Source organism: Sorghum bicolor, chromosome 1 (genome assembly GCF_000003195.3).
Source record: "Sorghum bicolor cultivar BTx623 chromosome 1, Sorghum_bicolor_NCBIv3, whole genome shotgun sequence".
In the NCBI taxonomy this organism is placed as follows: Eukaryota; Viridiplantae; Streptophyta; class Magnoliopsida; order Poales; family Poaceae; genus Sorghum; species Sorghum bicolor.
Window position 1 is genome coordinate 5,904,061 of NC_012870.2, and position 25,056 is coordinate 5,929,116.

The 25,056-nt window shown below is 47.5% G+C and overlaps 5 protein-coding genes across 6 annotated transcripts; 1 reads left to right on the forward strand and 4 right to left on the reverse strand.

The window, feature by feature from the left end:
- Window positions 1,714-2,790, reverse strand: LOC8083967. The gene has a single exon (XM_002466344.2). The coding sequence runs from the start codon at window positions 2,647-2,649 to the stop codon at window positions 2,083-2,085; it is 567 nt and encodes a 188-aa protein (XP_002466389.1). The 5' UTR covers window positions 2,650-2,790; the 3' UTR covers window positions 1,714-2,082.
- Window positions 12,098-13,374, reverse strand: LOC8086181 (CASP-like protein 5C1). Of its 2 annotated transcripts, none has more exons than XM_021450872.1 (3): window positions 12,934-13,374; window positions 12,651-12,771; window positions 12,098-12,504 (listed from the first exon to the last, which is right to left on the reverse strand). In XM_021450872.1, the coding sequence occupies exons 1-3, from the start codon at window positions 13,080-13,082 to the stop codon at window positions 12,307-12,309; spliced, it is 468 nt and encodes a 155-aa protein (XP_021306547.1). In that variant the 5' UTR covers window positions 13,083-13,374; the 3' UTR covers window positions 12,098-12,306. The 2 variants fall into 2 exon arrangements, with proteins under 2 accessions (XP_021306547.1, XP_002466390.1); XM_002466345.2 differs by having other exon boundaries at window positions 12,639-12,771; window positions 12,934-13,352.
- On the reverse strand, window positions 13,969-16,487 carry LOC8086182 (cold-regulated 413 plasma membrane protein 2). The gene is made up of 4 exons (XM_002466346.2): window positions 16,106-16,487; window positions 15,278-15,385; window positions 14,742-14,812; window positions 13,969-14,582 (listed from the first exon to the last, which is right to left on the reverse strand). The coding sequence occupies exons 1-4, from the start codon at window positions 16,312-16,314 to the stop codon at window positions 14,329-14,331; spliced, it is 642 nt and encodes a 213-aa protein (XP_002466391.1). The 5' UTR covers window positions 16,315-16,487; the 3' UTR covers window positions 13,969-14,328.
- LOC8086183 (putative pentatricopeptide repeat-containing protein At5g52630) lies at window positions 17,967-19,154 on the forward strand. Its single transcript, XM_002463783.2, has one exon. It carries the CDS (start codon window positions 18,112-18,114, stop codon window positions 19,024-19,026), a length of 915 nt encoding a protein of 304 aa, XP_002463828.1. The 5' UTR covers window positions 17,967-18,111; the 3' UTR covers window positions 19,027-19,154.
- LOC8083968 (BTB/POZ domain-containing protein At5g66560) lies at window positions 19,132-21,957 on the reverse strand. Its single transcript, XM_002466347.2, has 4 exons — window positions 21,674-21,957; window positions 21,515-21,584; window positions 19,996-21,315; window positions 19,132-19,892 (listed from the first exon to the last, which is right to left on the reverse strand). Exons 1-4 carry the CDS (start codon window positions 21,772-21,774, stop codon window positions 19,353-19,355), a joined length of 2,031 nt encoding a protein of 676 aa, XP_002466392.1. The 5' UTR covers window positions 21,775-21,957; the 3' UTR covers window positions 19,132-19,352.

Sequence of the window (25,056 nt, forward strand, 5' to 3'; positions counted from 1 at the left end):
TGAGGCCCAACGTAGACACGGAGTTTGGGCGCCAGTGGGCTCATGAAGTCGGACTCGGGAGAAACACTCAGCGGCCTGGTAGACTTGAACGTACCAGCTCCAATTCCCGAGTTGGTGACACGTATAGCAAGTAGTGAGCTTATTCAAAAAAAGAAAAAGAAAAAAAAGGTGAGCAGTTGCCACTAATCAGTATGATCATATGATGTGCTAGACTGCTAGTCAAAGCATTTCCCCTCAAAATATTGTTGGTGCATGGAACAACATATTTATTGTAGAGGGGCCTCAAGAAATTTGCTGGCAACATCGTCGTATTCTAATGATGCTCTGCTGCATATCATGTCATTTCATAGTGATAACATTCATTAGAAATATGTTGTTTTTTCCCCAAAAGGTAAATGGTAATGAGTTAGTCAAGTGATTTGGAGCCTCTCGATACTTTATTTCTGCAGCTACCACATCTATGAGCAATTCTATCCTTGAGAGATTCTTCTCCATCTCACAATTCTTATTCTAACAAAGCTTTTTCCAGACTTAGATTTCTGTAGTTACCACATAGTATTAAGCATAGTTACCCAACAATAAATCTCGTTTAGGGTTCGTTTGGCTACACTTCAATCCACCCCAATTCACGTGGGTTAGGAGAGATTTTAAAGGCTTATTTGGATGCATTTGTATTCATTTCGAATTGAGATGGATAATAGTGTATGTAGCCAAACAAGTTCTAGGGTGAAAAATGATACATGAGGATTAAGGTGGATTGGAATACAATGAAACAATTCTTTATTTTTTGGCCGGGATTATGAGTAGATCTCATTGCCTATTTGCCAAACCCTAGAAGTGTGAAGGACATGTGACGACGATGCGGTGAGCGGTGAATATAACCTGAGGCTCCCCTGAATGCAACATTAGGCTGAGAGAGGCCCTCGAGCCCCGGCCCTTAATTACCTCCATCTGAACAATGGATCATGTTAGATCCACACCATGGGATCATCTTAGATCTGCCACTGACGGTGAAGGATGGTCAGCTAGCAAGGTTCAGGCAAGGGCGTAGGAGCAATGGTTAGCTTGGAAACGTTTATATTTATGAGATACACGTGAAGCTATTAAGTTTGGTCCCCCCCCCCCTTAGGCCTTGTTAAAATCAGATTGATTGAAGGGGTTGGAGGGGATAAGGAGGATTTTGATCTACAGAGGATTTAGGCGGTGTTTGGGACTGCTCTGCTTCACGTTTTTCAACTCCGCTCCACGTTTTTTAGCCAAACGGTTTCAGCTCCACGCACTCAGTTCGAGGAAAAAGAGTGGAGTTGTGAGATCACCTAAAGAGGTACTCCACAAACTCCAGTTTTTTATGGAGCTGCTCCATGGTGGAGTTTGTGGAGCAGTCCCAAACACCCCCTTAGTCCCTCTCCATTCCCTTGATTTAACATGCCCCAATCAGTACAATTCCCATGGGGGGTGGGTCTATCAAAGGAGTTCTCTCAAGGATGGCGGGATGGGTGCCATGATGAGATGGCATGGATTAATTAGCTCGGGGGATTGAGAAAGGAGCTAGCTAATTGTAGAAGAAGCACGGCAACCGTTGAGTTCTCATCTATCAGCTGAAAAATTGGGTACCTGGGCTTGAATCACGTCATACGGTAAGTTACTTTCTCATCAAGAGGATGAAAAGGGGTTCTCAACTTCTTTTCACCGGTCACAAGTCACAACGAGAGATTTCATTTTTCACAAACAACGAGAGATTTATTCCATGATGATTGATGATCCACGACACAGAGCCTGAACACGAGCACTAATAAAAGCTTGAGTTCCAAACTGTGACTGGGCACACCGTACGGAGATTCCGTGTATTTACACTTGCATCTAAAACCTACACGTAACGTACACTCTCTGTTGCCTGCCGCGTAAACCAACGGCGCCAAAAAAACACTACTCACATTTCTCATTTCTGAGCTCTGCGTCGCGTCTAGAACACTTCCCTGCTCCATCGATCTCCGGCGCGCGCGGCCGGGGTCCGACCAAGCGCCGGCGAGCGACTCGTCACCACCAGAGAGACACATATGCCGGGTGGAGTGGAGGCTTGGTCTACTCGGTCTCCGGGATAGCGGTCAGGTCGGGGGAGAACCTCGACGCCCTGCCGCCCCGGTACGCCACCCTCCGCTTCTGCGCCGCCGCCACGGCAGACTTCGCCGCGACGGGCGAAACCGGTTCCGCCGCCGCGTACTCCTCCTCGGGGACCGGGAACACGAGCGGCGCCACCGCGCCGCGCCGGCGCCGGCGGCACGGGGAGGACGGCTGGGCGGCTGCGGCCTTGACGAGCGCCGAGCTGGCCCTGACGGCGAGCGCGGCGACCTCGTCGCGGGTGAGGCGGCGGCGCTGCATCTCGGCGGGGAGCACGAAGTAGATCTGCCCCGCCTGGAGCTCCTCCCCGGGCGCGACCGCGGCCACGGCCACGGGGCCCCCCTCGAACGCGATCCCGTCGGCGTCGCAGAGGAACCACGACGACCCCTCGCCGTCGCCGCCGGAGGCCGCTTGCAGCGCCGTCGCGGCGGTGGCCGGTGGGGCGTACTCCCGGAGCTCGCCGCTGGGGAGCACCACCCTCGCCGTCGCCGCGCCCTCGTCCGCCGCGTCGGACGACATGCAGATGCCCATTGTGCAGTGAGTGTATCAGTGTATGCTGCTGCTTCGGTCCGGCCGGCCGGTCGGTGTGGCTTGCGGGCGGCGCTGTCCTTGAGCTGCTTCTCTTCTCCGCTGGAGATGGCGATGGCCGATGAGGGAGGAGGAGTCGAAGAGGGCGGGTATATATAGCGGGAGGAGGGCACGAGGCGGGGCGGCAGAGGGTGAAGTGTCCTGTAGCCTCGAGCGGAGGCAAGACAGGCTGGAAGGTTTGCAAGGAGCGAGCGAGGCACAGGGATTCGCGTGGACAGTGGACTGGGCGGGGTTTTCTTGGCAAAGAGAGGGTCAAACGCGGCGCACGGCCAAATATCATGCCGGCTACAATGCTGCTTCACTGTCCAAATCAAATGTTTATGTCTTTTCATTGAGTTTGTATACCAATGGATTCCAAGAATTGTCAGAATCCAAACACCATATGATTCTAGAGAATTCTTACACACGGACACGTAGTAGTCGAAAATACCTCAGAGTTAACATTTTTATCCAGAATCCAGATTTATAATCTCTTCAGAACATAAGCACGACAGAGCATCGTATCGTTTCAAATGTTTATTTATTCGCTAAGCGTAAACATGCACATTTTTGCAAGCTTTTTGGCGCCACTTCGAAGTTCCGACTTCCGAGTTCCGACATGGTCAGAGCGTGTTAGAGCAAAATTTCAGATCGAAAATGTGTGAAGCATATAGCTTGTTGGCAACAGTCACCCTGACGATATGATGTTTCAGTCTGACGATGAAAGTATTGAGCTTTGGACTAGTCGCTACCACATCGGACAAGCCACCGTGAATTCTAGTTACCATCTTTAATTAATTTTTTAGAATGCCAACAGCAGATTTGTTGAATTGCGATGTTGACATCGTTCATTAGCCAATTACATGTTTCAGTAATGTCCCACAATAAATTTTCCCAATAAAAATATCATCAACATATCATGAGCTAATTTTGTTTGGGTCTTTCGGACCATCGTAACCAAGGCCATATTTATGTCTTGTTTAGTTCCCAAAAGTTTTGCAAAATTTTTCAGATTCCCTGTCACATCGAATCTTTAGACGTATGCATGTAGTATTAAATATAGATAAAAATAAAAACTAATTGCACAGTTTGGTCGGAATTGACGAGACGAATCTTTTGAGTCTAGTTATTCTATAATTGGATAATATCTATCAAATATAAACGAAAGTGCTACTATTCCTATTTTGCAAAAATTTTTGGAAGTAAACAAGGCATAGTTCCCGAAGGGAAAATTTTTGCGATACTGTAGCAATTTCGTTTGTTTGTCATAATTATTATCCAACCATAGACTAACTAGGCTCAAAAGATTCGTCTCGTAAATTCTGATCAAACTGTACAATTAGTTTTTATTTTTCTCTATATTTAATACTCCATGCATGTGTCTAAATATTTGATGTGACGGAGAATCTTGAAAAATTTGAGTTTTGAAGTGGAAGTAAGAAAGGTGATAATCTAATTGTGATCTAAATAGACTAGATTATAGGGTGGGTTACCCCGTGTTAAAGTTTGCTTTGTTATTAACGACAAGCAACAAACTCTTAAACAAATACATAATATTTTGAGAGAAAACGAGCAAGATGTCTTAATGTCACAGAGGCATACTTTACATGCGGCTGATCTAAATAGACTAGATTATAGGGTGGGTTACCCCGTGTTAAAGTTTGCTTTGTTATTAACGACAAGCAACAAACTCTTAAACAAATACATAATATTTTGAGAGAAAACGAGCAAGATGTCTCAATGTCACAGAGGCATACTTTACATGCGGCTGATAACCTATTTCTACTGGCGTTTTTGGGATTCAAACCTGAGACCTTGCCCTTGCGGATAGCCTCTTCTACCACTCCACATATTACTCACTTGTGTCTATATTATAGTTTAGTTCCCCACATATTATCCCAAACCAAGCATATATTGATTATTTGAGGCCCTAAACGGATTCCAATGGAAAAGCTGTCAATTACAAAGTTTCATAACTTTTCAAGACCTACAACTTTTATATTGGTAGTTTTCCATACGAGGTCATTTACAAAATTTGAATTTCAAATTTAAGAAATTCAAACGTAGTTTTCGGCGACAAGATGATGTCAAATGAAAAAATTATCAACTACAAAGTTTCATAACGTTTCGAGATCTACAACTTTTTTGGCAGTTTTTTCAAACGAGGTCATTTGAAAAACTCAAAAAATTCAATTTTAAATTATTTCTACAGGCGGCTTTTTTAAGAAACCGCCTGTACAAATATGATTTTTACAGGCGGTTTCTTAGGATAACCGTCTGTAGAAATACATGATTTCTATATGCGGTTTTGTTACGAAAACCGTCTGTAGAAATATGATTTTTATAGGCGGTTCTTTAGGACAACCGCCTGTATAAATGTATAATTTCTATAGGCGGTTTTATTAGGAAAACCGTCTGTGAAAATGCATCTTCACAGACGGTTGGTAGTTCAAACACCGTCCTTTTTATACCACAGGCGCATGATAACTACAACCGCGTGTGGTATAAAAAGGGGTGTGGGCGTTGTACTATTTCCTACTAGTGTCATTAACAAAATAATTTAGAAATGTATATTATTTTAACTATCTAACCACATTAAAGTTTGTTATTTTAATATAAAGGACATATTTTATCACAAGCATAACCACGTTAAAGTTTGTTATATAATATAGAGGACATATTTTATCACAAGCATAATGCTTGTCGCATGTGCACAGCTACTAGTTGATTAAACACGCCGTAAAATTTGCATTAGGTAACACCTTAGAACAAGAGGGACAATTGATCGCAGCTGTTCAGTGCATATCATGTGTTCGGAGATGAAACATTTTTTTTTTTTGAAGAACAAACAATTGGATTGACATAAATAGTGTCACCAGATCGAAAGAATAAATCTAAAGAAGAGACACAAATCCATGACACTTGAGAATCCAAAAGTAACACAAATAAAGATGGAAGAACGGGTGGCGCATACTATAGGAGCTTGCTTATTACATCATTCATGTTGATCACAGTACGGACTGCATGCAATATATAGCAGATGATTCAAGGGGAGAGTGAGACTATGCCGGGCACTTAGGATTGCATCTAGGGCACGCCGCCCTGCACTCACTCTCCGTAATGTAGCACAAATCTGTCGGCACGCAACAATAGCAAACATGTGGCTTACTCCCTCCGTCCCAAAATAAGTATCGTTTGCGCTTCTCAAGAAATAACTTTAACTAAATATATAGTAAAAATTATTAATATTTATAGTACATAATTAGTATCATTGGAAAGATCTTTAAGTTTAGTTTTTTAACAAATTTATATAGAGACACAAATATTACACATATTTTTTACAAATCGAGTCAAACTTGTGGCATGAAAACCTAAAACGACACTCTTTTTGGGACGGAGTGAGTATCACACAAGCTCTTTTCGCAAAATGTCAGCGTTAGCTTGCTCTCATCTAGTGTAGTAGCATTACTCCTTGTACTTGCGGTTCTGACCTCGAGCAGTTGAGGACGACCAGCTGCATTAGGAAGATTTGTTCATTAGAGCACGTAGTATATTAGTAATAATAAGAGATGGTCTCGTAGAGGCCTCACCTGTTTACAAAAGTTTATAAAATTCTCTGTCACGTCGAATTTTTAGACGCATGCATGAAATATTAAATATAAAAAAAAACTAATTGTATAATTTGCGTGTAAATCGCGAGACAAATCTTTTGAACCTAGTTAATCTATGAATAAATACTAATTGTAAAATACAAATAAAAATCATATAATATTCAAATCCAAAAAGTTTTTGAATCCAAACACACCATAAGAGATGGTCAGATGGAACTTACACAGTACTGTTGACGATGCAGCGAGGAACAATATGATCATCATGCACCCCATACCTCCACACCTATCATTCATATTGGATCGTGAATGGTACAGAAGTCAGTCTGTGGAGGGAGCACTAATTAATGTTAATGCCCGCACAGAAGAAATGTATTTGTACCGAGTGAATTTATACACGCACAGTAGTACATCCTTTATATCTAAAGTTCTCCTTCCATGAAGCCAAGCATATTTAATTTTAACCAAATATATAAAAAGAATATTAATATTTATAATATATAATCAGTATAACTAGATTAGATGATAAATGGTTGATCTATTCTTATAATAAATACATTAGAGATATAAATACTTTTAATATTTTCTATAAAACATAGCTCTATTTTTTATATCTAATTAAATTTAAAAAGATTTGACTTCTCGATAAACGAGAACAACACTAATTTTTCGAACGGAAGGAATAAATTACAAACTCATTATGAACTAGTGAGCAACCCCGCGCGAAGTGCGGGCAAAAAGTACTCCTTCTATTCTAAATTATAAGTCATTCTAAGAATCTTTGAGTGTCAAACTTTTCTAAGTTTGACCAAATTTATATGATAAAATAATTATTATTATAATACCAACTAAGTATTGTTAGATTCGTCCCTAATTATATTTTTATGGTATACTCACTTTACGTTATAAATCTTAGTATTTCTCTCTATAATTTTGGTCAAACTTGAAAATGCTTTGACTTTCTAAGATTCTTGAAATGACTTCCAATTTAAGATGGAGGGAGTACGTAATATAAGTAAAATTTTCGTGTCGAAAGATAATACCAAAGTGAATTTCGAATTGGCACATACCACATATCTGGTACGTTGATGCTTTTCATTCTATTTCGTCAAAACTACCGTAAGAATTGAAGAAAGAATTTGCTGAAGGATATAGGTCTATTCAGGTTTTGTGCAACGTGCATGGAAAAGGACGATGGAAGGAAGACTTATGTATTTAAGCACCCCAACGTCGGTTCTGTTTCTTTCTTTCTTTTTTGCTTTTTTTTTAATCCCTGTCGCTGCCTTCTTTTAATCGGTGTTGACAGGAGGAGGCAAGGCAATCCTTATCGTTGGCATGAGGAGGCAGGGCGGTGGCGGGACGCGTGTAGGGCAGGGGCCGACCCGCAGCGATGGGCCGAAGGATCGAACGGTGCTGGCGCTGGTACTGTTAATGTACAGTGTTCTGAGTCAGGCGCAGTAGTATACACTTATAAGGGTATAGAGTAGATATTATACTAGGCTAATATTGGCTTTGTGTCACTTAGAAATGAATTAAACCTGGGAAACCTTTTCTTAAATAGTTAATATAAAACTAAGGTTTTATTTAGATCTCATGGTCTAAAGTTTAAGCAGCGTCACAAAAACTTCAGAGCACACAAGTAAGTTAAAATGTTCTAATTCAATCATCATCTTTAAACAGCTATAGACTAGAGAATCCAAACAAGACCTAATTAAGTACAGTACATGAATAAATCCCTGCTCCTAAAGCATCATCCATTGCTTGGAGCTTCGGAGGGAGTAGTAATTCCGATGGCAATACAATTTCACCGTAGGTCCTTTAAAAAGGGCAAAAGATCGTGCGTGGACTCCTTGAAAATTCTCTCAGCCCTCTCGATCCTTCCCGTTTCTCTCTTGCAACAAAACGGAGTTCACGTCAAAGGGACCGCGTGTTGGAGACGATTTCTTCCTCTGGCGCTGTGATATTTTTTCGGCGGCCTTGTTTAGTTCGTGAAATGAAAAGTTTTGGACTATTATAGTAATTTTATTTGTTTGTGATAAATATTATCTAATTATGGACTAACTAGGGTCAAAAGATTTGTCTCGTGATTTAGATGCAAACAGGAGGCTACTAGCTAGCTCACCCGCGTAGGCGCACGTAGAGGTAGCGTGCGAGGCGCGCAGGTGGGAGCGCGCGCCGTGCGTCGGGGTGGCGCCATGGCAGCTCGCTCCTTCACGAACCGCGGGACGCGTGGTGCTTCCGGCGACGGGGAGGTGGCCGGAGTTCACGTGGTGTCACGTACGGGTCGTTGGCGCCTTTTCTGGCCGTCCGCTCAAAGAACTGGACCTATAGCTAGCGGCGTCGCCGTAGGCCGTGTGTAGCTAGCCCATATCGCCGATCAATCGCCACACCTTGGTAGGTACGTAGCCACGTATACATATGTACTAGGTGCGTGCGTGCGGCTTCGCGTTTCTGTTCAAGCAAAGGATTCCCGTGATCTCGTCATCGTCGTCGTGTGTGTCGCACATGAAACGAACCGCAGCAACGCAGAACGGAAGCAGCTCGATCGCTCGCGTCAACGGGTCACAGCTCACACGCGGCCAAATAAAAGAGCTACTAGTACTAGCCATGCATGCCGTCACGCACGGCGCGCGAGGAGGCCGGCCGGCGATGATGCCGTCACGCAGAGAGAGATAACGTAACGTAGCCCACCAGGCAGCCAGCCAGCTCGCGATGCTGCGTGTGCCCGCGTGGCGCCGTGCATGCGCGCGACGAGCTGTCCCGCTCAACAGCTAAGCTAGCCCCCCCCTAGCTGTTCGCCCGCACGTTGGATCACGGGGCGCGCGCGGAGGCAGAAAGGCAACGCAGCGACCAGCGACCAGCGCGCTGCACGCAGCATCACATGGCCGGGTGCGCGCGCTGCCCGGGCAGTGGGGAGCCACCCCCGCTGCACGACGGGCCACTTGGTCTGGTCGTGCCGGCCGAGCTGCCAAAATGATTCCACCCACCCGCCGGCGGCACCCCAGGGTTGCTTTGCTTCGTCACCAACCCGATCGATCGACCTGCCGTTGCGCTTGGCTTGCCTTCCAGGAACGTTCGTCCGTCTCGCCCCGGCCGGCCGCGCGCGGAGGCCGTAGATCCTGCACGCCGCAGCGTCGACCGGGCGGCGGCAGGTGGAATCTCCTGCGTGCGAATGCGATCCCTGGCCGGCCGCGGATCTCGACGTGGCCAGCGGCTATTTTACTCGGGGAATACTGGACACAGCTGCCTTTGCGCCCGTGCGCGATCGAGCATTATTGGACAGATGCGTTCGGTTGCACATTGCAGTCCTGTGACCAGTCCTGGATCAGCTGCAGCGGTATGCCACTGCCTGCCTGACGGTACGGATGCTGTTCTCTGCAGGTTAAGCACGGCAGTCGGCAGGAAATGGAATGTGTGCGCCGGAATAAAATACGCCCGTTTAACCCTCCGGCGAACGTCCGGGGAAGCTTCCATTCAGTAGCCCAGGGCGATTTGGATAATGGGCATTGCAGATCTTGTTTTGTAGATTAATAGCGTTGCAGATCTATAAGCTGAGGCAGATTATTATTAGACGAATAAACGACGATGTGTCGGAGTAATCTGCAGGGAGCGCGACGACAAGGGGGATGAGGAGGTCGCGTGCATGATGAGAAAAAGCCCACGAGGAAGGAATCGCATGGTTACTGTTTCGGCGCTTTGCCAACATTGCAAAATGCTGTGTTGTGCTTTTCGAGAACTGCGAATCGTTTCTGCCGATCCATCTATCCGAGGCCGACATGTTTGTTGCAGCTAAACAAATCAACTACTCCATTATTAATAATCCATCAAAAGATTGTACTAAGAGTGATCATTCCTGATGCCGTTCCTTTAATGGGGTTTCCGATTTCTTGATGCAACAAACTGTGATGCATGCACCGCCGCCTACCAACAGTACCAGTGACACGACGGGTTTTTTTGGCGCACGTATTGATGCTGTCTGCTCTGTTGTTGCAATTGCAATGATACCTGCGAGACCGGCCGGCCTGTATTTGAGACGACGCATCCAAATGTGGTTGCAGCCATGAATGCAAAGCCCGGCCCTCGTCCTCCTGTAGTATACTTTGCCATTGTTCAAAATTATTCTAGCGGCGTACCAGGGCCCTCGCTTCCAGTTACAAAACGTGTTACACGCTAGCCTGAATTGCCACGTACGCACGCATGATTGCGCGCAATCGCGCATGGACCATTTGCAAGTCTGCAATGTGCAACGCCCATGAGCCCCCGCCATACATGCACGGTTGGTTTAACATTTGCTTATAGAAACTGTAACCGTGAGATACTTGCTCTTGCCACATTTTCTTTTTTTTTTTCAGGGGAACTTGCTCTTGCCACTTTCCATTACCACGCATGACGCATCGATCAAGTGGGGTTACAACTAAACAGAGTTATGGGCCGGCGACACGAAAAAAACCAATCCAACACTTAGATTTAGGATGCATCGACCCGTCCAAGATCGGGACAGCTTGGGCCATGAACACGGGTCCCAATCAGGAGAGTTGGCCAACACAACAGCAGCAACGCCACGGTGCGACGCATCCTAGCGCCGCGACATGCACCCACCCTTTGTTTTGGTTTGGTGCAACCGAAGGAATAATAATAAACAAAAAGTCAGGCTGCCGAGGACGGACACCGGGACACCATCACAGGCTGGAAAAAGCTTGGCGGACTCGCGAGGTGGCCACCATGAGACAGAGGGGGAGGGAATCCAGCTAGCGCGACCAAGCTGACCACCACCCGGCACCACGTGTTTGCATATTTGCATGCGCGGCGCTGCTGTTGCGAACTTGCGATCGATGGCTCGAGTCGGCAGGAATTTCGTGAGGTTGTCCCGGCCGGCGGCATGTCCAATGATATGGCCTAGGTGGTTTGTTGTTTTTCTTATCATCAGGGGGGAACGAAAAGCAATGAGATTTCGTCGTGAATCCTATCCTGGCTAAAGATTGTGATCGATCTGAGGTAGGTGGTTGGTTCTAATAAATATTCGTTCGTGTGTTCAGTTCATGTTTAATATTTATGCACACTTTGTAAGGCGATGATGAGAAGGAACCTTAGTATGATGATGATGATGAATTGATGATTGATTGCTAACATGAAATTTGCCCCTGCCATTATGGGTCTTTTCATTCCGTTTAATTATTTGGTTATAAAGTATAACCTGGGTTCTGCGACTTATGACCCACATAGAGGCCCGAACTTGGCCCATACACGTGATCCCAACATATGTGCCTTATATACGCTGAGAAACACCCAGTGGGCGGAAATGGCATGGAAAGGAGGATGCAAGTAGGCGCGATGATGGCCCAAAGGCCTGCCCTGGTATCCTCTCAGCCCAATAGTTCGAGGAACAGACAGAAATCTACGATGTTTTGTTGTTAATGTATGTATATACCAACTGTTCATCACCTCAATATTTCTCAAAAGGAGAAAAAAAAAACTGTTCACCTCAATCTGCTGAATTTCCAGAATTCCTCCCCGGAAAGTAATCTAAATTCTATTGTATTACTCTCTCCATTTCAAATAATAAATCATTCCAAGAATGTACCAACTAAGTCTTAATAGGTTCTTCATTAATTATATTTTCATAATATATTTATTTGATATCATAAATCTTTGTAATTTTTCTATGATTTCAATTAAACTTGAGATATTTTGGAATAACTTATTTGGAAGGAAGGGAGTATATCGCAAACCCTGCGGGTTGACAGGTCGCGCTAGCGCTCGCGCCGCTTTCCATTCGTCTGATCGTTTTAGAACCAAGAACAGGGTCAACAAAGCCAAATTCAGATACAGTCTCCTGAGTCCTGACTGACTACATGCACTCAATCATCTGGGAATCACATATTCACAGCAAGGATGGCTAATTGGTCAAAAGTTCAAGGTACCTGAACCCTGTGCTACGATCTCGAAAACCAAATTATGTGCGCTATTTAAAGAAAACAAAAATGACTAGCTGCAGGTTTACCAGCAGCTACCACTACCACCGTGAGGCGATGAACCAGAGGTTGAAGATGGCAGAAGCAGCCATGAGCAACCAGGACAAGAATGCCATCATGGCAGACAGCTGGTACCTCCCGCAGAACCTCGGGGAGCAGTGGGATCCGTGGAACTGGAGGAGGAGGTCGATCACCGCGGCGCTCGAACACGCGGCGGCGAACGAGACGATCGACAGCGCCTGCAAGATTTAATTTGCACCCGACACACGCTTTAGTAGTATAGATTTCTCGTTGATTGAATTGACATGCCGCGATGCAGAAGAAGACTGTAGAGGGCCGGCCTCGCATGGTTAGAGAGTACAAGAGTACGTACGCAGTCTCCTACCACGACGATGACCATGACGCCCGGCACGCGCAGAGGGCATCCCACGAGCACGGAGTACACGTCGATCATGGCCAGCGTGCAGCTCCACGGGATGACCAGCCCCATGATTGTCACCAGGAAGCTGTCCAGCCACCAGCGTCGCAGAGGATTAGGACTTAGGACCGTGAAACCATAAAAAGATTGACCAGACGTTCGATCAGCCTGACCTTAAACGCTCCTGTGACTGAAAGAAAGTAGCGCAAAAACTAAAACAGATGGCATGGAAGCAGAAAACTACACGTACCAGAAGGCGGTGTAGCTGAAGAACTCGACGCCGACTGACATGAACAGCAGCGACGCCGACGAGAAGACCGCCTGCCCGACGCGGAGGCCGAGGCTCCCGGCGCTGCCGACGGCGCCCGCGCCTGCCCCAGACCTATCCCCGTTATCCATCCCCGGACCGCGGAGTCCACGCACCACCGGATGATCATCCCATTCCCATACGCGCGCGCAGTGGCAAGGCACACGCGACGCACCTCTCTCGTCCTCACCCGGGCGGTGGCGCTGGCGCGGTGCGGTTCTCGCTTTTCACCACCTCGGCTCGTGGTGCAGCCGCATGGGATGTTTGAGGGAATCTGGCGGAAAAAAAAGCAGGGGACGGGATCGAAAGCCCGGGGCTTTGGGATGGATGGAGACGGGGCACCCGGCACCCGGCATCGCACCTGCAGGAACGAGGTGATTCTTCTTTTTTCTGGGAAATGCTTTCGTTGTGCTCGTCATGGTTACTGCTTTTGACCTCGCGTCTCCCACTCATCCTTTTGGCAGCTGCTAAGTTAAACTGGTGCACGTAAATCACACTGCTCCACGCTGATCGCGACTGTTAAAGAACAGGTGGACGCTCAAGCTGGACATGTAACGGAAGAAGGATGCGTTAGACCATGTTCAGCGATCACAATGGGTAGACACGTCGGATGGATTATCCAACCAGTCAAGCACAACTGGAGCTGCTAGAGAATTCGGTCGGTTAGAGTACTAGAAAATTGAGAAACATCATTGTGCACGATCCTCTCAGACAAGAACATCGCATCCCATCCCCTGTTGCAACTGGGCAAGAGGATACGAGCCTGGCGAGGAGGAATGTGCCGGCCACCTTGTGTGGTCCGACGGGTACGAGTGAATGGCAAGGCTGAACCAACGGACGCCAGGAAGCCGGGTGTAGACGACAGAGTGGATGCCGGAACCAAAAAAGTTCGTCCACAAGTTGATCGCCGGCGGCACAAAATGTTCTCAAGTCCAGTTAATGTTGTTTCACTATTTGTCACTACTTGGCACCACCATATTCAGAATAACACTGGATGATACAATTGATATAAACATCCATCCTCAAACCAACATAAAATATGCATGGATTTACACGGGATAAATATGGCCAACATCTCGATCTACATCAAGCCACGGCTAATGATTTTATTAACGTTTATGTACTCCAAAGAACCAAATGCTGAGATAACAAACGAGTCACCAACATGGCAACAGGTCCAACTGATCGACTCAATCACACATAACGCATACCCTCCCAATGAGGCGATGACACAGGATCATGATCACCATAGAGGAAACATTTGCACAAGGACGAATGGGAACGGAGCTGGACGCCTGGACTGCAGAGGGGAACGCTGAGGCATTGGTGCGGTGGTGCCTACAGGACTTGCAGCACAAAAGCCCATACAGGGTAGATGAAGAGTAGAAGGATGCCAATGGAGTTTGATACACCATTGCCCTTCCTGAAGGCGTTCCTGAATCCACCTGATGCATTGATGTGCTCGTGGAGCAGGTAGCATCCAATCGCAAGGCATATCAAGACACCAACGATGTCACCCCTTAAGGTGTCTGCGAACAGGCTGGGGGCGACCACTGTGAGCAGGATGATGGAACCAGGAAGCTCTAACCAATCTGGTGCACAGGATGAAACATTGTTGAGAATCACTAAGCAAAAGGATCAACTGTAACTATTTTATGTTAATGGCAAAACTACAAAAGCTTAATAAATAAAAGGTAAATGTAACAGATATCTGGAAATTTGACAGGATGCGAAATAGGACTGGAATGTACCTGGGAAGTGGCGTGGAAAGAATAGACGCAGAATAACAGCAATAATCGCAATCCATTTCCCCACCTCTCCTCTGAAAATTCAAAGGTTTGATGATACAAGAAATTCTACTTTCATATTCTCTATTATAGATCAAGTGATCAAGAGAGAACATTTTCTGCTGAAAGTGATTTGATCTATCCGTACAGCAGACTTCACATTAACATGAACCAATATGGAAGTCCTACATTAATTGATTCACATAAAATCAGAAATATAATTGAATTTGATTCACATCAACAGAACTCCTACATTAACTTATCCACAAAAACATAACTGAATTTGATAAACTTTGTAGCTGTCATTCTACGAGGTGTAGAGTATGACAATATGGTATTAACTAATCTAAAAAAGAGTATGACAATATGGTAGTGGCAGTGCTTTGATCCTACACATTCTGCTACCCATAGTGACATAAAAACTATCACGGTAACTAACAATTGATCCATACAATGCACAATAGATTTGTTCGTGAGATAGGGTTTATGCGCCTAATCACCTGATCAGAGAAAACAGCACATTAGGCAGAGTGAAGAAAATGTAAGGAACCAGGAGAGCTGTCAGCATGTTGGTCTTCCAATTTGTGCGGTCCAATATCAAGAGATACCTGTAGTGGAATAGAACAGTGTTGTCACCAATTAATTGTAGTGAGAACAATCTTAAAAAAAAAAATTGTTCTAACAATGTCACTCGGTGCAAATAGCATATAAATTCATTCAAACCTGGTATTTTATAAAATTGGAGATGATTTTTTTTACAAGATGTCCCATTTACAACACAGTAATGCAGGTCCCAATGAATTCGAGTAACATTAAAAGTATGTCCAGCTAACAATTGATTCATGCCATTTGTTGATTCAGTGTAGTAAAGAGTACTTATAAACGCTGACAATTGAACGTGCAGATAATTAGGTTGTACAAGCCATACCAACATCTTAACAGTGGCTAGGAATTTCGCAAGAACAATTAGATCATAACCAGTAACCACACCCTAAGCGTCAGATGGACTTGGCTCGTGATTCACTAACACGCAATTCACTATAGCGGTGTTAACTTCAAATCCAAGTTCCTCGCGACTCAGGAGCCAGGTCCATCTGCATATGAGTGCTGCAGTCACACACACGTGCCCCCAATTTTCTCTAAATCCTCCCAATTAAAGAGCGATCGCTTATTATGATACGAATTCGACAATAATATAGCAAATTGCCAATGGACCCTTTTTTTTTTTTGATTCGCGAATCATAAGACCACAACCAAAAAAATGGGATCAGGGATCCCCTTTCTTAGAGGAATCTACAGAGAAACGGGAAAGGAGCGGAAACACTCACACTGCCGCAAAGAAGGCCAGCCACTTGAGGAAGGAAGTGCCGAAACCCAGGCCGCCGCCGAGAACGAAGGCATGGTTGGCGAGCTTCCGCGCGGCGACGCCGAGCTCCCGCAGGTCGGCGTCGATCAGCGCCTGCTGCGCCGCCGCCGCCGGGCCGCCGCCCTCCGGCCCCGTCTTCATCGCCAGGTACGACGCGAACCCCTTCCCCATCGCCTTCGCCTTCGCCTTCACCGATACTCTCTCGCTAGCTCTCGCCCCTCCTCGTGGATCGATCCGTGCAAGCCGCGTCTAGCCGCGTCTAGTTACTAGCGCGTTTGATTTGTGCATCGGGTTCGTTGGCAGTGGATATGCGCTTATTTGCTGAACTGTCGGGCCCGCTGGATCCGGACAGTTCGAGGCCAGCGGGTCAATTTGTACAGCCCACGTGGAGAGCTAGCGACCGTATTGCATTATTTTTTATTTTTTTTGACTTCTATCTTTTAGCCACGTATATATTTCAGCAACTTTTAATTTATGGCCACGCGATCCACATTATGTAATGTAGTCTCATTTTAATCAAGTACGTGGCCGACTTGATTGAATAATTAAGAAATCGTAGCAAAAATAAAAACGGTATGGACGTCCATTGCCAGCTTTGTCCGATACTGATAGGGCCGTAATTCGCTTACAAAAACATGCAAGCCAGTAGATTTAAATCAACTAGTTTGGCTAAGAGCACCTTCAAAAGTTTTTATTAAATCACACTCTATATCATCATCTTAAGAGCTATTTAATATTTTTTTTCCCGAGCAAGAGAACCATTTAAATAAAATCGCTCTTTATATCTTTCCATCGCAATAATTATTTTTTTTATCTGGTAATGGTATGCACTTTAGAGAATCAATTTACCCAATCTAGCAAAAAAAACACAAAATAGAAGATGTGAATATTTGAACGTCCAATTAGAGAACCTGTTAGATGCAATGTTTTTTTTCACGAAGATATCTATTTTTATCAGCAGGAATGATATAAAGAGACTCTTGAAGTTGCCCTAAAAATAATCAAAATAAAAAGTCTACATAACTCTCTCAACTATATAGGGTGGATTACTCACCCCCTAAACTATAAAACTATATTTTCTACCCCTTAATTTTTTTAAACCGGTGGTTTTGTTTTTTTCTTTTTATTTCTTTCTTTCTGGTGAATCTATAAAAATTTATAGTAAATCATAGCAAATTATAAAATAAAAAAATCTAATATTGTTAGACTCCACGAGAGTATGTTTTATTAGACTCCAGATGAGTAGATTTAATTTTGTTAGACTCCACATGATGTCCAATGCCTTACCATGAACTACGGTACATTGTCACGCTCACAATCCATATTGAATCAGTAATTTAGACCCTAATTTAGAAAAAAGTAAAATTAGTTTTATATTTTTCTAAGATAAACAATTCCTATGAGTCTTTAAGTAAAACAGTTTTTACAATTTTTAATTTTCTATTTTCAGGAAAGTAGTTATGTACTCCTTCCATCCTAATATAAGAAATTTAACTTTTTTAACTTCAAGTTTAACCACTCGTCTTATTCAAAAAATTTGCGCAAACATAGTTAAATTTAAATCATTCTTTTAGAACTTTTATTAATAAACCAAGTCACGGCAAAAGAAATAATATTTTGCATAAATATTTAAATAAGATGAATGATCAAATTTGATGTTAAAAAAGTTAAATGACTTATAATTTAGAATGGATTGAGTATTTACAAAAGCAGCTGCAACGGCAGCAGCTACTTTTTCCTTTTTTTTTTTTAGGGGAAGCAGCTACTTTTTCTTGCAACCGAAAATTAGCGCGGCCCAAAGAGAGCGCGCGCCGGAGGGCCGCGGGCGCTACCTTTCTCCGGCCCAGTCCAATTGCCGAACTGCCACTACGGTGCGGCTTCTTCCACCCAGCTCGGATAATCTTTTGTCGCGTCCTCTGATATCTGCGCGCTCCCCGTCTCCACCTGCACCTCACGCCACCGCCAAACATGCTGATTTCTCCAACACTAGCAGCACCGGCCGCTTCCTTGACCTCCCCTTCCTCCACTCTCACCACCACCACCACGCTCACACGTCCAGGTATCCGCGGTCGGAGACGAAGCGGTTTCCACGCACCGGCCGACACGGCTTCTCGTCACCACCGCGACCATAGCCGCCCGGCGCTCCGCTTTGCATACCCCGAACCCTCCGCCTCTGTCACGACTACCAGCTTACCGGAGCCCATCGATCGCCGATTCGACAGCGACGAGCTCGGGCATCTGCGTCGAGAACCCAGCCCGGAGGCCGCCGTTAGCTTGCTCGACCAATTGCTCCAACGAGGCAGCGCCGAACAACTCGAGCCGGAGGAGCAGGCCGCGCTCCTCCAAGCCTGCGCCGACACGCGGTCCCTGGCCTCCCTCAGGCGCGCCCACCGCCTGCTCTCGTCCAGGCCGGGCTCCTCGATCCCCGCGCCCGTCCTGCACAGGATCGCCACGCTGTACCTCAAGCTCGGCGCCCGCGGCGACGCGCGCCGAGTCCTCGAGGAGCGGCCGAGGCGGAGGGAGGAGGACGCGGCGGTTCAGGCCAAGCGGCCGGAGGCGTACGCGAAGGTGCGGGAGCTCCACGCGCAGATCCGCGCGGCGGGGTACGTGCCGGACACGCGCCACGTGCTCCACGACATCGACGAGGACGCCAAGGCCCGCGCGCTCATGTACCACAGCGAGCGCCTGGCCATCGCGTTCGGTCTGGTGAGCACGTCGCCGGGGACGCCGCTCCGGGTCATGAAGAACCTCCGCATCTGCGGGGACTGCCACAACGCCGTCAAGCTCATCGCCAAGGTCACCGGCCGCGAGATCGTCGTCAGGGACAACAAGCGCTTCCACCATTTCAAGGACGGCGCCTGCTCCTGCGGCGACTACTGGTGACAAGCCTTCTCCCCAGCTACCACAACTGGTCACACGCAGGTTAAGTTCTTCGTAGCAAGTTTGTAAATTTGTAACATTTGTTAATAGCGAGAGCCGAGAGAAGGATGAAAGAATTGGTTTAGCCAACATGTAGTTTGATATGTTGGCCAGCAAGATGACTGACTTCCAAGTACAATTTGTGCGCTGCTAATACGCAATTCAATGATCTCAAAGGAAAAGGACACGATGCCGCGCAGGGAAAACTCTGAAATTTTTCACAAATCCAGGAAAAGAATCAAGAGAACAGAACAATGAACTCGAAGCTAGGATGTGCAATGGCTAAGAACTCAGGGGCTCTGCTCAATGCGTGGCCGGCGAGTCCGTGCCACAACCGTCCGCTGCTGCGACTGGCAGACCTGCGCCGGGAATTTGCACCCGAACCGCTTCGTCACTATCGCGCCCCACCTCCCATCTGCCGGCACGGACGGCGCTCCCCTATCCACCGGCGCCCCGCCTCGCCGGTCCATCTTGTCGATGGCTTTCCTCATGCTCGTGCATTCGCGCTCGAGCTCGTGCACGCGGTTCCGCATGCTGTCCATGTCGAGCCGCAGCATCTGGTTGCCCCGTGCCGCCACGCGCCATGTCCCGCCACCGTCGCTCTCACCGCCTTCCTCCCCTGACCCGGCTGCGCCGCCTTCGTTAGCCATGATGGTCTGCGCGATGGCCCGGCGTAGCTGGAGCTGCTCGAAGAAGAGCACCTGCACGACCGTCCGCAGCGGCAGCCGTTCGTTCTGCGCCGCGTGCGTGCAGGCCTCCAGCGTCAGCTTGCGCCCGTCCACCACGCCGCTCACCTTCTCCTTCTCTTCTTCACTGAGACCCGGATGAGCCTGCAGAGAGAACAGCCAAAACAAGCATTCATCACTCATCAGCACCGGCATTGTTTCACAAGCTTGCAGACAAGAAGACCACAAGAACGCGCTGCTCCCTCACCTTGAGGTAGATGTCGACAGCTCGGTAAAGGCCATCGTCGTACACGCGGGCGCCGTCCGGCAACGCCCAGGCGAGGTCGCAGAATTTGTCCGGCTTCAGGTTGGCATCTGTCGCGATCTCCCCCAAGTAGGCATCCACCAACCTCCCCACGGCCAGCATGGCTCGTCGGCTAGCCTCTCTGCCTGGGGTCTCCGCCTCGCTGCCTTCCTCTTCATTGCCCTCGTCAGCGACGTCGCGGCCTTCCAGGAAATACCGCACAATGCGCTCGACGCAATCCACGTCGTAGAGCGTCTCCACGAGGTACGAGTAGCTCGGAATGAGAAGGTCGTCGACGGCCGCGTCGGGCAGCCGCGCGGCGATGCGCCGCTCCAGCATGTCCCGTGACGCCTCCGACGCGTGGAGGATGTTGGCCGTACGCAGGAGACCGAAGAGGACGCGCGCCGTGGTGGCGCCCACGGCCGTGCCGGTGTGGGCACTGCTCTTGATGGTTTCCTCGGGGAGGTTGGCAATGACAGTCTCGAGAAGCGCCTTCTGCTCCCCATCGGACGAAGGCGGCGCAGCGGCGGCGCCCCCGCCGCCGCCGACATGCCTGCCAGTGCGCGACAGCCCTGGGATGGACCGCTTGGCGTACGCAATGAGAGCCCCCTCAATAACCTCAGGGCCGACGCCGTGCTCCTTCATGGCGGCAATGACACGGGTGAACGTGGCCAAGGAAAGGCCGGCGAGGTCGTCGAACCACGTGGCCCCGGCAGCGGCGCCGTTCTTGCGGCGCTGGCGGTCGCCGGCCCTGGCGTCGTCGGCGATGGGCCAGCCGAAGAGTGCCGTGGGCGTGGACGCGGCGGCCTTGGCGGCGACGGCGTCCACGCAGCGCGACACGACGCCGAGGTCGTCTGCGAGGGGGAGGAGGCCCTCGCAAGACTTGAGGGCGCGGATGGCGTCCCTGGGGTTCCTCAGGACGGTCTGCGATATGAACCGGTCGGCGCGGGAGACGAGGTTGTCTTCCGAATGGTCGTCGGACATGCCGAGGCGCTCGGCGGCGCAGCGCAGCGGCGCGGCTGTGGCCGGCGTGAGGTCCAGCTTCACGCCATAGCAGAACTTGGCGGCCAGCTCGAACGCCTCCGCGCCGCCGGGGAACTCCGGGAGCCGGATACGGTGCACGTCCGCCTCTTCGTCCTCCTCCAGCACCACGTCTAGTTCCTCCTCTCTGATCTCTCCCGCATCCTCTTCCTGCTCGGCTCCTCTGCCCCTCCGGCTGGCCTCGCGCGACTCCTTGTTCGTGATGAGGTCGTGAAGCTTCTTGCTCCTCGACATTAACGGGAACTGCACGAAAGGCACCGGATTCAGCAAACTTTTGGGATCAAATCAAAGAGTGGCGATTTTTCCCCACTTCTGACAGCTCGAGACTATGGAATGGGCCACACCAACCAACTCACGACAGAGACATTGACGAGATTAGCATATGGAGATGATGCTCATTTTTTGAGAGTCGATTGAAGGACTGGAGGCAAGATTCACCAACCTTGTGGAGATGGAAGGTCATGTCGCCGACCTCGATCACTACATCGCTGGGCAATCCTGTGGTGCAGAACCTGACGAGCACAGACACGCAGATCAGAGATCACACAACAACAAATCACCACACAAGCAAAAAGAACACGAGAGCAATTGCTTTGCTTGCCATGCTTGGCCTTTGGAGCTGGCCGCCGCCGCCGCCGGCGGGGGTTGCGGCTGTGGCTGCTCCCGGGCCATCTCCCGTGTGTTCTTCCTCCTTCCCTGCATCGTCGAACGATCCTCTCAGGAACCGCACCAGGCAGGCATTTCTTGGAAGGAACAGCTGGACCGTGGGATTCAGGGGAGGGCAAAGCTCGCTTCACTCGCAATAATGGTGTCCTACCTATCCCGGTGTTTTGTTTTGGTGGGAGGAGTAAAGGATTCCCAAGTGGGGGAAGACGAAGACAAGATGGCGTTTTTAGTTTTTTTGGCCTTGTTTAGTTCCGAAAAGTGAAAACTTTTCGGAACTGTAGCACTTTCGTTTGTTTGTGACAAATATTATCCAATTATAGATTAACTAGGATCAAAAGATTCGTCTCGTGATTTACAGCTAAACTGTGTAATTAGTTTTTGTTTTCGTCTATATTTAATATTTCATGCATGTGCCACAAGATTCGATGTGACGAGAAATCTTGAAAACTTTTTGGTTTTCGGGGTAAACTAAACAAGGCAGAATTGCCTCAAAAGCACGTATCCTCCATCACCATCAGCCCTTTGTTTATCCAGCCCTCCGTCCGTACTCGCTTTCCCCTTTTTTAACTAACCACTGGTTTAGTACAAACCCTCCCTGTAAGACCGTCGTCTCTAATGACTGTCATGGACGGCTATAAATCTTTTTGTTTTTTGAAACCATGGACGGCTATAAATCTTGTGGTGGTTGCTGCTGGACCAATTCACCATTCACGCATAATCCACGAAATTGTTCCCGGGATGCAAAACCTTCGGATTCAAAACAGCTGATCTCACCACTTGGGCAGAAAGCACTGCCTCGTTGCAGTGACAACATCGGAGTATTAAAAAGATTCAGACATTGTCTCGATAGAGTGAACACAAAAGTGCCACTATTTTAACTACTACTTACGTTTAGCTCACCGCGAGTCAGGTCAATTAAGTACTAACAACGAGAAGAATGAAGGAATCTCGTGGTAAAAACTGTTCTTTCCCTTATATCCACGGGACACGACCCATTTTTTTTCTCGAACTTCTTGAAACCAGTATACCCATATGATCCAGGCTTCCTTTTTGGTCAAGGCCATGCTTTGCTCTTGTTTAGTTTTGGAAAAAATTTTGATTTCGCTACTGTAGCACTTTCGTTTGTTTGTGGCAAATATTATCTAATTATAGACTAACTAGGATCAAAAGATTCGTCTCGCGATTTACAGGTAAACTGTGTAATTAGTTTTTATTTTCATCTATATTTAATGCTTCATGCATATGCCGCAAGATTCGATATGACGGAGAATCTTAAAAAATTTTGGGAACTAAACAAGGCGAAAGTTTAAAAAACTTTGAACTCCCGCGGCCGCTGCTGGCACTGCTTGCCTCGCCTGTGCCTGCAGGTCGAAATAATAAATGAGGAGGCGTGACGCGGTCATGAATGCCGGAGGTGGCGCCGTGCCGCCACTGTGAGCCTTGTTTAAATACGTCTAAAAATCTAAAACTTTACAAAATTCTCCGTCACATCGAATCTTGCGGCACATGTATAAAGTATTAAATATAGTTAAAAAGAATAACTAATTACACAGTTTAACTGTAAATCATGAGACGAATCTTTTAAGCCTAGTTACTCTATAATTAGACAATGTTTGTCAAATAAAGACGAAAATACTACAGTGTCTAAACACAACTTTTTGTAAAAACTTTTTGCATCTAAATCCAAAAACTTTTTGCATCTCAACAAGACTCTCTCTGCCTTTCATGGTGCCGACTGCCGCCGTGCATGAGGAACCATGCATGTTTTGCAGGAAGAGATCACACAACTGCACAAGGCAACAGCTCTGGAAGGTGAGCCCCAGATCTCCGTCTCTCGCCTGAAAAAACAGGGGGGAGGGGCCTCCTGTGTGGCCTGGCCACCAAGCACTAGCAGGTACTCGTGCCGGCGGACGGTGGTGGCATTGGCAAACATGTCAGGGTAGTGCGTGGGCGTGCCCTGCGGCCCCTGGGGATGGGCCTGGCCGTGCCATGGCGTGTACACACAAAAGGCACGGGCACAAAAGGGGCAATGGCTTCAAAAGGCTGGGGGATCACCACGGCACTACGACAACCTTTGGCTTTGGCTGCTAGTCTGCTAGTGCCAACAGTTCCTCAGGGATCAGGGGTGGTGTTAACTGTGCAGGGGGCGGCAGGCCTTTCGTCATGACACCAACCACCAGATTTGTAGAAGGTATCTGTGCTGTACATCGCTCTACGGCTCTAGCTGGACCTTGACCAGCTCAGGTTTCATTCGTCTGCTGATTTGTACTTGTACAAGCATTGGTCGTAGTCGTAGAACTTGTGGTTCAGCTCATCATGTTACAGAAATCCAAGGGGGGGAATCTATGCATCGTTTTAACCGGACGCAAAAGCACACGAGAGGCTTTCAGAAAAAGCCTATGGGCATGGCTTGCTTCAGCTTTCTCAAAAGTTTTCAAAGCATTGGAGTACGCGAGAAAGGCTCAAATCTCATCCGGAGCACGTATAGTACTACCTTCCTCCGAGCATTGATGGCTTCAAGCTTGTTCTGTCTGAATGACGGTGAGCTGGGTCATCTTCAGGACAGAACAGTCCGTGACTCCGTGTCATCATCAGCTGTCAACGACCCACAACAAGCTGCTAATCTCTTCCTTTCGTTCGTTTTCCATCTCACCAAAAAAAAAAAAACCCCGGAGTAGGTCCAATCTTCCTTGAAAACGGGTAAGCAATGAGGCATTAGCGATGTCAGTTTCGGCGGATTTCAATGAAGATGCTTGAAATCTTGGCGACGCAGGGATATGGGGCACCAGGCACCAGCAATATCTAGTGGTGCACCAGCTTTGCCGAACATTTGTGGGTCATTTCTTCATGCGTTTCTCGTCCTGCTCCAAGAACTGCTTTTCCCTGATCTTCATGCAATGAGTGTGCAAGTCTTGGTACAACTCGAGTAATATAATCTTTGCACTGACGAGATCAACTTCTTTAGATTTCGCCTTTATGCAGTTTTTTCTGTCTTTGTTTGCCAATAGTATGCACGACGAGGGGGGTTCCAATAGGGTTTTAGTCTAAAGCTTATACGCCTGTTCAGAAACAGGATTGCCGCCCATGAATTTCAAGAAGTGATCTGGATCAATGTCCCAGCTACTCCCTGAGACCAAAGTAGTGCAATTTCAGTTGGCTAAATTCCACACAGTGCCGGATTCAATTGCTGTTCATCTGAAACATTGTACAACGGGAGCCGGGGACCACTAATTTTTTTCAGATATATATCGTCAATCAGTACCGGCGGAACACAACGACAAGCATGTAAGGAACTAGTCTTATGCCTGCAGAAAGTTT

Bases quoted from the DNA above. Each gene is read 5' to 3' on its own strand.
- LOC8083967 (XM_002466344.2), bottom strand. From the start codon at position 2,649: ATGGGCATCTGCATGTCGTCCGACGCGGCGGACGAGGGCGCGGCGACG.
- LOC8086181 (XM_002466345.2), bottom strand. From the start codon at position 13,082: ATGGATAACGGGGATAGGTCTGGGGCAGGCGCGGGCGCCGTCGGCAGC. The intron at 12,772-12,933 runs GTACGTGTAGTT...GTGGCTGGACAG, and splicing joins TTCAGCTACACCGCCTTCTG to CTTCCTGGTGACAATCATGG. The intron at 12,505-12,638 runs GTACGTACTCTT...TAAATCTTGCAG, and splicing joins TCGTCGTGGTAGGAGACTGC to GCGCTGTCGATCGTCTCGTT.
- LOC8086182 (XM_002466346.2), bottom strand. From the start codon at position 16,314: ATGGGGAAGGGGTTCGCGTCGTACCTGGCGATGAAGACGGGGCCGGAG. The intron at 14,813-15,277 runs GTGATTAGGCGC...TTGAATTTTCAG, and splicing joins GTGCTGTTTTCTCTGATCAG to AGGAGAGGTGGGGAAATGGA. The intron at 14,583-14,741 runs GTACATTCCAGT...CCTGTGCACCAG, and splicing joins CTTTCCACGCCACTTCCCAG to ATTGGTTAGAGCTTCCTGGT.
- LOC8086183 (XM_002463783.2), top strand. From the start codon at position 18,112: ATGCTGATTTCTCCAACACTAGCAGCACCGGCCGCTTCCTTGACCTCC.
- LOC8083968 (XM_002466347.2), bottom strand. From the start codon at position 21,774: ATGCAGGGAAGGAGGAAGAACACACGGGAGATGGCCCGGGAGCAGCCA. The intron at 21,585-21,673 runs GCAAGCAAAGCA...TGTGCTCGTCAG, and splicing joins AGCTCCAAAGGCCAAGCATG to GTTCTGCACCACAGGATTGC. The intron at 21,316-21,514 runs GTTGGTGAATCT...CCTTTCGTGCAG, and splicing joins TGACCTTCCATCTCCACAAG to TTCCCGTTAATGTCGAGGAG.